The sequence below is a fragment of the Phyllopteryx taeniolatus genome, chromosome 11 (assembly GCF_024500385.1).
Source record: "Phyllopteryx taeniolatus isolate TA_2022b chromosome 11, UOR_Ptae_1.2, whole genome shotgun sequence".
NCBI lineage: Eukaryota > Metazoa > Chordata > Actinopteri > Syngnathiformes > Syngnathidae > Phyllopteryx > Phyllopteryx taeniolatus.
The window spans coordinates 6,768,218-6,783,217 of NC_084512.1; the positions used below are offsets into that span (position 1 = coordinate 6,768,218).

At 42.3% G+C, this 15,000-nt stretch overlaps 1 protein-coding gene across 1 annotated transcript in view; it reads left to right on the forward strand.

Moving 5' to 3' along the window:
- The window catches only part of socs5b (suppressor of cytokine signaling 5b), a 32,343-nt gene that overhangs the window by 14,753 nt on the left and 2,590 nt on the right, over positions 1–15,000 (forward strand). The window contains exon 2 of the mRNA XM_061790846.1: positions 10,772–15,000. This exon is cut by the window's right edge and continues 2,590 nt beyond it. Coding sequence (XP_061646830.1) covers positions 10,808–12,481 — 1,674 coding nt within the window. The 5' untranslated portion in view covers positions 10,772–10,807 and the 3' untranslated portion in view covers positions 12,482–15,000. The remainder of the gene's footprint in view (positions 1–10,771) is intronic.

Consider the following 15,000-nt stretch of genomic DNA (forward strand, 5'->3'; position numbering starts at 1 on the left):
TACTTTTTCATGGCACTGTAGTCCTCTTCCTTTAGTCCATCCACTTTATGCAGTGCACCTGCACCACTAGCCAACCCTAGAAAAAGCTTCACATTGATTCCTTCAAACATACCTTTTTTTGTCTGACCATAAAACTTTTGTCCATTTGGCTTATCCATGTGGTCAGCTGCTAGTTTCAGTCCAATTGGCAATTGTAAAAGTTGCTGCACTGTTTCAAGTAACATTAGTGCTTTCAGCAGTCTTCGGTTAATGGCAGGCTTGAGCCTTGGCGGTTCCTGGGTTCTTCCTGCACATCCGAAGCAATTCCCTTTCATCTTAGAGTGACAGCTTCACAATCTTGGCAAAGTGATGACACATCCAAATCTTGGTATCTGAGGTTGTATAGAAATAATTGTTTAGAAATTATGTGAAAAATAATTTAGTTCAGCAATCGTGTCAAATTTAGTTTGAGGTAGAAGTTAGCCTCCTTAAATGTAATAATTTTTTGAAAAGTTTTTATCGGTAGTAGCAGCAGATAATCTTCTAATATTTGAAGCACACAAATTTTGTCACAGCTACTTGCTTCATGTTCCAAGGATAAAATTCTGAACTCCAAATACCGTATTTTCGCGACCATAAGGCGCACTGTATTATTGGGGGCAGGCATGGTAAAACATACGCTCGCTTAAAACATACGGTAGCATGCATGCACGCTAAAACAATGTTTTTAAAAAGGCAGTGGGAGCAAAACTGAGTCTGGTTGTACTTTATTGAAGTATTTAACAATGTACTCACATTATTTTTTTATCAATCCTCATCCACAAATCCATCAAAGTCCTCATCTTCTGTATCCGAAATGAACAGCTGAGCAAGTTCTCCATCAAACACGCCAGGTTCCCTCTCGTCATTGTCTGAGTCTGTGTCGTTGTCGTGCGGCTCCTCAGAAATGATGCCGGCTTTTACGAAAGCTCGAACAACAGTGCAAGCAGGCACGTTAGCCCAAGCATCCACAATCCATTCACAAATTGTGGCGTAACTCGCCCAGCGCTGCCTCCTAGTCTTAGTAAAGCTGTGTTCGCCATCTGTCATCCATCGCTCCCATGCCGCTCGCAACTTCACTTTGAAGTTTACACCGATGTTCAGTCGTTGGAGTTCATTAATCCATTGCGCGAGTTGGTCTTCCAACTCGGGCCACCTCGGCTTGTTTCCGCGGAAACTGAGCCTCTTCTTCTTGTCTCGGCGAAGCTCGTTTTCCTGCTTCCTCCACTTGCGAACCATGGATTCGTTGATCTTGAATTCTCTCGCGGCTGCTCGATTTCTCATGTTCCTCCGCGTAACTGGTAGCATGCACTTTAAACTGTGCTTCGTAAGAGTGTCTCTTCGTAGGTGCCGTTTTCGACTGCGGTCAAGCCAGCCTCTACTCGTAAGGTAGCAGTCAAGCCAGCCGCCCCTAATTTTGTTCATACTAGGCATTACGGTAATAGGTCACCAACTCGTGGCGAAAGCCACCTTCAAAATAAAAGCTTCCCAATAATACGTATGTCAGTGCTCTTTGGTTAAGGAATGAAACCAGCAAAGTTAATTTGAATCTTGAGATACATTCAAAATTTGATATCTTAGCAAAAATAAATGGTAAATGGACTGCACTTATATAGCACTTTATCTACATCATCACAGTGCCCAAAGCGTTTTACAAAGCCTCACATTCACACACACATTCATAAACCAATGGGTGACTGATGCCAGACCCACTGGGAGCAAATTAGGGTTCAGTAGCTTGCCCAAGGACACTTCGACATGCGGACAATCGTAGCAGGGATTCGAACCTGTTCCCACCCAAACCTGATGTGGCAATTCAAAATAAAAGTCCACTGAAATTAATATTTCACTGTCATTACCACGGATTTCAAAAATTCATTAAAAACAAACTATGAGATATCGCAACACCGGTCCAGTGCTGGGGGACACTACACTGGACCGGTGTTGAGATATCTCATAGATTTTTTAAGTTTTTTTCAGTCAGGGGTAATGACAGCAAAATAAAATGCTAGGCAGACTTCACAAGACTGACATCTGTGATGGATTGGTTCTTTTGAATTTGTAATAATAAATGAGCTAAAATTGTTTTATTACAGATCAATTGAACCATTTGACTTTAACTGAACTGCATGCCTAACCAGTGTCTTGCTTTTGTGATATAGATTGTTGTAGATGTGTGACTTGGAGAGAGAAAAATCACTTCTTGCGAAAGTGCACTGCATGCATGCAATGTCAATTTGCTGCTGTTCAGTTTGCACTTTGCACATCAACTCTGACAAAGCATTTAAGACAAACCAAACTCATTTTTGCTTTTGGAGTAAGGGCGTCTGTTCTGTGCACCATCTTTCAAATAACCATAATGCTCCTTTGTGTGGGATACAACAAACGAAAAATCGAAGTCGATTGGTGCTCCTTCGGCATGCATAGCTGCATGAACCTTTTCCAGCCATTTTAGTCAGTGTTTACCAGTCTTTATTTGAGCCAAGGCACATATTTGACAGAATCCGTCTCATAGCATGCCACCAGATGCAAATGTCACAAAAAGTGGCTACACAGATGATGGCCATCTAGAGAAGGGTCATTTAATTGTTCTGCCTGTCACTATACAGTACATCGCTGGCATAATGTATACATACGTAGTACTCTTCTACTTGTTGCAACAATCAATCAATTGACCTCACAAAATCCCTTATTTGCGCAGAGGGTACTTGCTGATCTGCCACTCTTTCCTAGCAGTTGTCAGAATGTAATTCATTTACATTTCAGAAATAAGCATAAAACCCTGAAAACATTACAACTAGAAGAAAAATGTGTTTAGTGTTCGTCCTTGTGCATTACGATTGGACTGAAAATTGACAGAAAAAAAACAGTTGACGATGAGTGATGTTGATCTCAGATGTTGCAAAACAGATTTGCAAAATTTTGCATGTATACAACCTCCCGCTATATCGAGGAATACGCAACCAAGGGATCTTATCTTACTGGATATTGGTGTAGAGGAGTGTTTTGTGTTGGAGAGGAGGAAGTGTTTCTGCTCCCTGGTAGGTTGGCTGCTGTGTGGTTTCCACTGCTTCGGGATGGCTTTCAAGAACAAGTAGAAATGTCATGTCATGACATTTCTCGACATTGTTGAAAATGAGGGCTAGCCCGCAGTGATCTCAAGATATAAATAAAGGCATTGAATTAAATTAATTTACGTGAATGGTACACAATATAATAGGTCGGGAATCGTCACCAATTTGGCCAGAAGACTGACTTTGGTGGCCAAAATGGCCATTAAAATCAAAGGCCTACACCAGGGATTAATTTGCAATTTAAATGATGGAAGAGGGCCACAATTTTTAGTCAGCGCTACCAGGGGGCCACAAAGGAAAGGACTGCACACTTCCAAACCACATGGATGACTAAACTGCCATTTTAAATATGGTCAAAATACGTGCGTCAATGTATTGAACCAGTTTCTTAATATATTTCATGCTCAAATGTATAAAAAAAAAAGGTCCATTCTTCAACAACAAAGGGTTTGAAGCAATCAAAAAATAACTATATACTGATTTATTTTTTACTTTGCAGGATAGAACAGCTCACTCTGCTTTGTTGAAGGAGGCCTGGTGGGTCTCCCCTGTCCTGCCACTTGTCCAAGTCACCATACGCTTTTGCAACACTATTAATGGCGTTAAATATGTGCATGATTGGAAGGACACAAATTTTAGTAACTCCTCCTTCAAAGGAACTGTCAACAGTACTTGTAAAGAAAACAAATTGCTCTTTGTGTACTCTTAAAGTTAGAGCTTGGTGGCTTCTGTATACTTCTTATGCATAACTTTGGTTCCCAGCATGTATTGTGCCATTCAACAACAAAAAAATGATCCGTAATAACAACGTTAATCAGTCGTTCAAGTGTGTTTATTTCCGTAGTTCGTTGAGTGTGTGTCTTAATTGTCTGCTTACATTTATGCGGCATAAAAGTAGGGCTGAATGATTTCTCGTTTTTAGATTTAAATCGTGATTTCTGACCATGTGATCGCCAAAGCTGCATTTATTTTATTTTATTTTTTTCCCCCTTGGGTTTTTTGTCTCCCTTTTCCGTGGGAAATGCTACGCGGCGAGCTAAACTAACTTGTTTCAAGTCCACACTAGCTACGAGTAGCGCTTGCTGGCGCGGTTAAACACTATCTTTCCGCGGTGCGGCTCCTGTCCTCTGAGTAACTAATTGTTGCCTCCATGGCACCAAATAAGTTACACTTCTGATTCGTACCGTTATCACGAAGATTGACAAGGAGTAGCTAAGCATGCGACACATCAAGCAAGAAGAGATCACAAGGTAATTGCGACGCTAATGTGAAAGGTTGAGATGTGAAACACCGAAATAAGTGCTTTGGTTTACAGTACACTTTTAACATAACTCTGGCTATAACCTCATTACATTGGAGAGTAACCTGAACAGAAAATTAGCAGGTAAATGGTTAGGAAGCACAGGAAGCACACGCCCATAAACCGGAAATGAATCAGTTACTGCATATGTCAGCCAGGACGAGGAACTAATGAGGTCAAAACTACAGACCTTTTCCAAAAAGTTAGAATATCATGGAACAGTTTATTTATTGCCATAATTCCATTCAAAAAGTTACACTTTCATAGATTATAGATTCACCGCCCACAATTTAAACAATTTCAAGTATTTATTTTATTTTTTACACAATTTGGGCTTCCAGCTCATAAAATCCACGAAATCAGGAATTCCAAAAATTTGAATACTGTGAAGAAATCAGCCCAGATTTTGCAACCCATAAATGTTTTAAACTAAGTGTCACACACTAATCACCTCCTAAACTCAAAGCACGTGCACAGGTTTCCCCAGGTGTCATTAAATTGCTTCAGTTTGGTTCAATTGTCTCAGTTGGGTTCAATATGGGGAAGACTACAAACTTGACAACTGGCCAGAAGACCATCATTGATACCCTCCATAGGATGGGTAACCCACAAACGTTAATAGCTAAGGAGAGTGCTGTGTCCAAGCAGATCAATGGAAGGACAAAATGTGGCAGGAGAAGATGCACCAGCAAAAGAGATGACCGTGGGCTTCAGCGGATTATCAAAGAGAGATGATTCAGGAATCTAGCAGAGATCCAGAAAGAGTGTAATGAGGCGGGAGTCACAGCTTCAAAAACCACCACATTCAGACATATCCGGGAGATGGGCTACAACTGTCTGGTTCCTCGGGTCAAGTAACTTCTTAGCCTGAGCCAACGTAGGAAGCATTTCAACTGGGCCAAGGAGAAGAAGGACTGGAATGTTGTCCAGTGGTCCAAGGTCCTCTTTTCCGATGAAAGTAAAGTGTGCCTGTCATTCGGGAATCAAGGTCCAAGGGTTTGGAGGAAGACGGGTGAAGAACAGAACCCAAGCTGCTTGAGGTCCAGTGTGAAATATCCTGTCATTCATGATTTGGGGTGCAATGTCTAATGCAATTGTTGGTAAACTGCTTTCTTAAAGCCAAGGTCACCGCAACAGTCTACCAGAGTGTTTTAGAGGACTTCATGATTCCTTCTACTGAGGATATGTATGGAGATGCAGATTTCATCTTCCAGCAGGACCTGGCCCATGCCCATACCACCAGAAGCACCAAAACCTGCTTTGATGCCCATGCCAGCACATTGCTTGACTGGCCAGCCAACTCGCCGGATCAAAACCCCATTGAGAATCTATGGGGTGTTATCAAGAGGAAAATAAAAGGCACCAGACCCAAAAACAAATAACTGACAGCAAGAATCAAGGAAATCTGGGCTTCCATAACTCCTAGGCAATGCCACAGGCTGATTCCCTCAATGCCACAGTTTTATCGAGACAGTGATTAAAACAAAGGGATTCCCAACCAAGTATTGACGATAAACGTATTGTTTTGAAAGTACCATATTTTGATTGATTTAATGTGACCCTAATTTCTTTTTTTTTTTTTTACACAAACTGAGAATTAAATGGTGATTTTGTCACAGTATTCAAATTTTTTTGAATTCCTAATTTTGTGGGTTTTATGAGCTGGAAGCCCAAATTATGTAATCATAAACATAAATACTTGAAATTGTTTAAATTGTGGGCCTGAATCTATTAACTATGAGAGTTTAACTCTTTGAATTGAATTATGGAAATAAACTTTTCCATGATATTCACATTTTTTGGAAAGGGTCTGTATATCCATCCATCCATTCTCTACACTCGTCTTATTCATTGTTACGGGGCACTGGAACCTTTCCCAGCTTACTTTGGGCGAAAGGCAGACTACATCCTGAACTGGTCGCCAGTCAGTCGCAGGGCACATACAGAGACAGACAACCATTCAGACTCACATTCACACTGTCACTGAGTGGGAACTGAATCCACACTGCCTTTACCGAAGTCAGGCGAATGTACCACTACACCATCAGTGACTAAAACAATATTTGTATATTAAATATTTATGATATCAGTAATGTTATTTGCTTTTGTTTGAACTGTTTTGCGTTTTAGGAGTTTCGAGAAGTCACCGGTGTAGTGGTACATTCGCCTGACTTCGATGCAGGCAGCATGGGTTCAGTTCCCACTCAGTGACGGTATGAATGAGAGTCTGTGCTCTGCGACTGAAAAAACTGAAAATCGCAATTCAATCTTTTCAAAATTCTAATTATTCAGCCCTACATGAAACCCTGCCTCTGAGTTCTGTGCGATTTACAGTGGGTATGGAAAGTTTTCAGACCCCCTCAAATGTTTCACTTTTTTATATTGCAGTCATTTGCTAAAATCATTTTAGTTCATTTTTTCCACATTAATGTACATACAGCACCCCATATTGACAGGAAAAAAAATAGAATTAGTGATATTTTTGCAGATTTATTAAAAAGGAAAAACTGAAATATCACACAGCCATAAGTATTCAGACCCTTTGCTCAGTGTTTAGTAGAAGCACCCTTTTGAGCTAATACAGCCATGAGTCTTTTTGGGAATGATGGTGGACAGCCATTTTCAGGTCTCTACCGAGATGTGAAATTGGGTTTCAGTCAGGGTTCTGGCTGGGCCATTCAAAAAATCTCAATGTTGTTCTGAAGCCACTCCTTCGTTACTTTAGCTGTGTGCTTAGGGTCATTGTCGTTTTTTGAAGGTGAACCTTCAGTCCAGTCTGAGGTTCTGAGCACACTGACGAAGGTTTTCGCCCAGGATATCCCTGTACTTGGCTGCATTCATATTTTCTTCGATTGCAACAAGTCGTGCTGTCCCTGCAGCTGAAAAACACACACATTGCATGATGCTGCCACCACCATGCTTCACTGTTGGGTCTGTATTAGACAGGTGATGCGCAGTGACTGGTTTTCTCCACACGTGGCACTTAGAATTAAGGCCAAAAAGTTCTATCATGGTCTCATCAGACCAGAGAATCTTTGAGTCCTTCAGATGTTTTTAAGCAAACTCCATGCAGACTTTCATGTGTTTTGCACTGAGAAGAGGCTTCTGTCAAGCTACTCTGCCATAAAGCCCAGACTGGTGGAGGGCTGCAGTGATGGTTGACTTTCTAGAACTTTTGCCCATATCCCAACTGTATCTGTGGAGCTCAGCCTCAGTGATCTATAGGTTCTTCAGAATCAGAATCATCTTTATTTGCCAAATATGTCCAAAAAACGGAAAAAGGAATTTGTCTCCGGTAATTGGAGCCGCTCTAGTATGACAACAGACAGTTAATTGACAGAGACTTCAAGCGAGTAGTACGATAGTCTGGGACAATGTTGATTGTGCAAATGTTGCAGATACTCCTCAGTCAGTGTGCAAATGGAGCAGATGCTACTCTGTCATGAGTGGCCAGTATTGGTCAACAACAGATATGCAAATTGTGCAGCGTGGTGAGACTACTACAGTGAGTGCATGAGTAATATATAATTGGCCTGACAGAAATGTGACAACAAACTCAAGACAAAAAGACAAAAAATTGCCAGCATGTTGCAATGGGCTTTCAATTGCTCAGTTTGGCCAGACGGCCAGCTCAAGGAAGGGTTCTGATAGTCCCAAACGTCTTCCATTTCAGGATTATGGAGGCCACTGTGCTCTTAGGAACCTTAAGTGCAGCCAAAAAAATTTGTAACCTTGGCCAGATCTGTGCCTTGCCACAATTCTGGCTCTGAGCTCTTCAGGCAGTTCCTTCGACCTCATGATTCTCATTTGCAATGTGAGATGTCAGGTCTTATATAGACAGGGGTGTGGCTTTCCTAATCAAGTCCAATCAGTATAATCACACACAGCTGGACTTCAATGAAGGTGTAGAACCATTTTAAGGATGATCAGAAGAAATGGACAGCACCCGAGTTAAATATGAGTGTCACAGCAAAGGGTCTGAATACTTACGGCTGTGTGATATTTCAGTTTTTCTTTTTTAATAACTGCAAAAATGTCAACAATTATTTTTTTCCCCCTGTCAATATAGGGTGATGTGTGTGTTCACTTAAATGATTTGAACAAATGACTGCAATATAACAAAGAGTGAAAAATTTAAGGTGGTCTGAAAACTTTCCGTACCCACTGAAATAGCCTCCCAGCCAGTTCCAAGTTGAGCTAAGCGTTACCTGGTGTCTTACCAAACCTATAAAATGCTTGTGTGCTCTTCCTGCCAATTGAATAACAAAGCCTCCTTCCTCAAAGATTGTACTGTATGACTCATCAGTGCCACAAAAAAATCATGGCTGACAATGTCTCTTAAGGCCTCATACACGTAAAGATTTTTCCACTCTTAAAAGATTTTTTGATCTGCTACAGACCCCACACACAGTTAAAAATTTGCCTTTTAATAGTTTTGGCCGTCGTATGAGGTGTGCGCCGAGAATCTCAACACAGCACACCACACACACACACGATTCGGTTCCACCGCTGATCTAGAAAGCTCACACGTGACCTCTGAAAGACGATGAAAAACTTCCGGTTATGCGCCGATGTTTCCCGGGTGTTCCCAAGGGTTGCTGGAGCAGTGACCCTTGTAAAATTGCGATGTTCTTAAAAAATGACTTGCGTTGGAAAATACTTCTTGCCGTCTGGGGAACCCACTTTTCTACAAACAATGACATTGGGTGAGACATGTTTGTTTTCATTTACGTTCGATTCCGTGTTCGTCAGTCTTTGGTACTTCTATGATTGACTACATTTTGTGTCACCTCACCATTCTCAGTGTCATGACTTGGGCGAAGTTGGAGTTCCCCACATTTTGGTCTTAAATATTGAACACTTTCATTAAGCTTGTCGTCCCTGACCTGTTTCGGACCCTAAAATCGGGACAAATCCACTCTTAACACACATCAGACCTCAGGAAAATCTTTTAGGATAATCTTGGAATACTCAAAATTGTCTGCCGTTTTGACATGCTTGGTCAGGAAGGGGCGAAATCAGCACAAAAACAGGCCGATAGTCTTTTTGTGTACCGGGCCTGAGCAAACTCTATACATAAGCTTCCTTTAAACTTGTTGAACATATAAACTGCTTCCTATACTTGATGATATTCTTGATGGAGAAGACCCGGTGCAAGCGCTACTAAGTGATAGCTGCCGTCTAGTAGAATGTTCCCCAACCTTCTTTGCACCGCGGACCAGTTATGAGTCGGCATTTTTCTCACGGACCGGCTGTGGTGGCGAACAAATTTGTTTTTTTATATATATATGTATGTATGTATGTAATGTGTATATGTGTATGTATGTATACGTTTATGTGTATGTATACGTATGTATGTATGTGTACATGTACGTATGTGTACGTGTATGGAGTTTGCATGTTCTCCCCATGCCTGGATGAGTTTTCTCCGAGCACTACGGTTTCCTCACACACCCCAACAACATACGTGGTAGGTTGATTGAAGACTCTAAATTGCCCGTAGGTGTGAATGTGAGTCCGAATAGATGTTTGTTTCCATGTGCCCTGCGATTGACTGGCGACCGCTTCAGGGTGTAACCCGCCTCCCACCCAAAGACAGCCCACGACCCAAGTCAGGATAAGCGGTAAAGAAAATGGATGGGTATTTATAATATGAGATGACCTTTATTAGTCCCATAATGGAGACATTTGCATCGTTTCAGCAGCAATTGTGGATACAGGAAATACAAAAATAGCAAGCAAGAGAATACATTTGGTTGCAAATGGATCTGTCAAAGTTGTTTGTTTAAAAAATAATAATAATTTGAAAGAAAATCTGGCGGCACAGTGGTCGACTGGTTAGAGCATCTGCCTCACATCCCCGGCCCCGCCTGTGTGGAGTTTGCATGTTCTTCCTGTGCCTGGGTGGGTTTTCTCCGGGTACTCCGGTTTCCTCTCACGTCCCAAAAACATGCGTGGTAGGTTAATTGACAACTCTGAATTGCCCGTATGTGTGAATGTGAGTGCGAATGGTTGTTTGTTTGTATGTGCTCTGCGATTGGCTGGCAACCAGTTCAGGGTGTACCCTGCCTAATGCCCGATGATAGCTGGGATAGGCTCCAGCACGCCCGCGACCCTAGTGAGGAGAAGCGGCTCAGAAAATGGATTGATGAAAGAAAATCTTCTGCTTTCAAGAAACGTTTTGGTCAGGTCTAGACTAGCTGTGTAATACAGTACATACCAGCAGATCAGTTGTGAGCAGATCCATGGTCATTTTTAGCTGTGGCCTTGTGTCACTGCATGTTTGCCTGGCAACTCTTAACTTCACTGTTCCAACAGCCCATAATTCTACGTACCATAGTTTATCTTCCTTTTAATACTTTTTTCTTTTTTTTTGCAGGTCCCTGGGGCTCTTTTTGCAAACAAATTCAGCAATATGTGGAGTAACTTGAAAAGCAAATGCCAAACTCTCTTTCACAACAACAGTTCAGGGCCCAATGATGGGAGGAATGAGGCAGATGCCGTCCACTGTGTGGTGGATCTCAGCCAGGGAGGAGGCTCATGTGCGGCTAGGGCATCAGAAGTCTCTACTTCATCAAGTACCCTCCTTCCAACGCCAATGGTAACCGTAGGGCGTCGTCATCACAATTGTGTCTCAACCACCCCTCAGATAGTAGAGATCACTATTGACAAGGACACAGAGGATGTAGGTGGCGGATCAGGGGGAGCGCCCTTGGCTCGCAGAGACTCTTATTCCCGTCATGCTCCATGGGGGGGCAAGAAAAAACACTCGTGTTCCACAAAAACTCAAAGTTCTTTAGAGGTAGATAGGCGTTCTGGACGCCTACGAGGAAGTGGAAACCGTAGAGATCGACGCTACGGAGTCTGCTCCATCCAGGAGATGAGCGACTCGTTGTCTGGAGGACGCAGTTTGAATGGTCGGTCGTTACGTCAGCGACTAAGCGATACTGTGGGCCTTTGCTTACCACTACCTGCTAACAGACGGTCTTCGAAGAACCCTGTTATTTCCAAACGAAAGATTCACCTGACAGAGCTCATGCTGGAGACCTGCCCCTTTCCACCAGGCTCAGACCTTGCCCACAAGTGGCATTTGATCAAGCAGCACACAGCGCCAGTCAGCCCACATTCCTCCACTGCCCTGTTGGATGCCTTTGACCCAGCACACCCGGCTCCTGAGGATGAGGAGGAACGTCTGCGCGAACGCCGCAGACTTAGCATCGAGGAAGGTGTGGACCCACCGCCTAATGCACAGATTCACACCCTTGAGGCTGCCGTGCCAGGCTCTTCTGTCTACAAACTGGGACCAAAGATGGCTCCTGGCATGGGGGATGCCCCTGGTGAAGGCCGAGCCTCAGGATCAGGAGCAGGTAGTTCTTTGGGAGCTTCAACATCGGGGGCCTGTGGACAGGTGTTGGGGGCTGCCGCTTCAGCCCTGGACACTGATTCCGAGGAGGACTCGACAACGCTCTGTCTGCAGGCCAGGAGACCGAAACAAAGGCACGCCTCTGGGGAAGGTCACCTGAGCAGACAGCAACCTGGGCCCTGGAAGGTTCACACCCAAATAGACTACATCCATTGCCTTGTGCCAGATTTATTGCAGATCACATCCATGCCGTGCTACTGGGGTGTAATGGACCGCTACGAGGCTGAGTCACTGCTGGATGGACGTCCGGAGGGCACCTTCCTGCTGCGTGATTCGGCCCAAGAGGACTACCTATTCTCTGTCAGCTTCCGCCGTTATAACCGCTCACTGCACGCCCGCATCGAACAGTGGAACCATAATTTCAGTTTTGATGCGCACGATCCTTGTGTTTTCCACTCTTCCACGGTCACAGGACTGCTGGAGCACTACAAGGACCCGAGCGCTTGTATGTTTTTTGAACCTCTGCTCACAGCGCCTCTGCATCGGACATTTCCCTTCAGCCTGCAGCACCTTGCACGGGCAGCCATCTGCCGCTGGACCACTTATGATGGGATAGGCTCTCTGCCGCTGCCCCCTGCCTTGCAGGACTTCCTCAAGGAGTATCACTATAAACAGAAAGTTCGAGTTCGCTGGCTGGAAAGGGAGCCGCCGCTAAAAGTCAAATAGTGGTCTTTGTCTGTTGCCTGTACAACCATGGAGGAAGATTACAGAACTTGAGAAATGCCTCATCAGAGGCTACACTGACTGACTAATTAACCTCTTTCCAGTGCAGGTTTGAGTTCAAATGTAAACACCTATACAAGATTCATTCTAATCTCTATTTTACTTATTACTTACTGAAAAGCATATGATTATATTCTGTGTAGTGCTGCCTGGCTAGCACAAATGATTGAGTTCAATGATATATATAAGTACAGTATAAACAGTATATATTTTGGATGAGTGAGGGCAGGGAGGAGTAGCACAAATAGTGCAAAAACATCGTTGACTTCCTGCTTTGCCCTTTACGTCTGCCTGATCCCAAAACATCACCCTCCCTGTAAACCTGCATGCATGCCTCCCTGTCTATCCCCAAAAAGTTCAAATAGCTATAAAGCCACATTCTGTAGCTACATTGTACAGGTCACTTTTTTGCACTCAGTTGTTTTTCTTGTCCAAACACACAGAGAAACACCTTTCCAAGAGGTTTTTAAGGTGTGTGGTTGTGAAGGCATCTGGAAGTGCTGTTGGTATGTTGCATTCTGGCCTTGTCTCATGGATAAAGCTACATAAGCCACATTATTTGCCATCTCTTTGCACGAGCATTAGCTAAACGAGACGGCTGGATTCTGAGAGGGCCCATGGAGTTCAGGAAAGTAGATCAGGGAAATTAAGTGCTTTTTAAAGGATTATACGTTATTAACGACACGTGTTTCTCAACAGTGATGGTGAATGATAAATAATAAACCAGCCTATTGTTTCCTACTTTATACGATAAAACTTGTCAACTTTATTCTCGCTGTAAGGATTGGCTCTGTACTCATGCTACTACTGAAACAGACAGTACATTTCTTCCTGGATGACATTTAATCAAAACTTAGCGTTTTTCTTGGTTCAGTTCAATCGTGCTGCTGTTTAACAAATTCATCAACTTCCTAAAAACTTCTCTTATAATAATCTTGATTTAGTGACTGAGTGAGTTTAAATTGTCTTTACCGGCCACTTGGACTGTGTTCATCACTTCTTTTTTGATAAATGGGAAGGGGGGTACATTTTACAATGGGTATGAGACGACAATAAATCTAAAATTCGGGCTGTAGTTTCTCGTGGCTGAGTGGGTCACTTACGATTCTGAGGATTGGATAGGAAATGGGGCGTCAGTTATCAAAAAGAATAGTTGCAAAACATTAAAAATATTTGGGGGAAAACATGGAGTACAATTTTTATTTTTTTAAGTAATTTCAAAAGATCATTATAAATTACTGCATCCTGGTTCTATGTCACCCATTTAACAATCTATCGTGTGGCATTGAGGCTTTACGAAACCACGTGGTTTGTGCCATAGTATTCTGTGCAGTATGCATCATGCTGTGGTCAAAGTTCAATTTTGTTGCAAATCATCCTGTACGCCACAGAGCCAGCCATGAGACGTAATGGCTTTTGAATCTGAAGGCCCCAATACTTCCACAACTTTAGTGTAACCTATGTGCCTTTTGTATTAAATTATTTCTTTTATTTAAATTCGGAGCATTATTGTGCTTCATCACGGTCCACTGATCCCATCAAATCACAATGAAACAAAATGTCATAAGTAGGTACGTAAGCTCTAAACTCTTTTTCTCGCAGTACACATGAGATCTTTGTAAAGGCTACAAGTTTACTGGTGCTAAATTGGATAAGCTACAGCAAATTCATTAGATAATTGAAGGGTCCCGAGGTTATGATTTCATCTGCTTGCGATTGTCGGCAAAAGGATGCCTTAAACGACTTGGGCATTTCTTGCTGAACTTTTAAAAGGAGGGTAGTAAAAAAAGAAAAGAGAGGGAGAAAAAAAGGTTCTTTCATGTATTGCTCTCTCCATGTACATTTTTCGGGTAGTTTAATAATTCAAAACAATATGGGTCCAATGCCATCGCTTCTGTTTCATATAACATTGATTGTCAAGCACAATACTTTTTGTCTTGCAAATTCACAAAATCTACCCTAATGAGAGGAAACAATTTAAATTAAAAAAAAAAAAAGTTTTAATTCATTATCAGATTAAAACTGTATGTCCTACATAGCCTTTTGAAAGTTCTACCCAATAATCAGCTGTATTAATGTGCTTTCTACCATTAAACAATGGCTCAGTCATGTAAATTGACACCCTCATGGCATTTCAAGTCTCAACACATTACCTTTTGTTTGTCATTATCATCGATTTAGAGATATAACAACAAGCACGTTTTTTTATTTTATTTTACACTTGTATTCCCATTGAAGAAGTGTGACCAATTGAGTTGACTAACCGGGTGGTCATTGTTGCTGTGCTGTAATAGTACTATGTTGTGCTAAGTCATATTTGACGTTCTGTTAAACAGACACAATTTGACATAATTTTCTTGGTTAATGGGAAAAACCTGGACCCTTTCTGTTCAACCTTAAATTCTAAAATCTCATACACTTATCTATACCCTTCACACATTTATTTTGGACTTCTATAGATG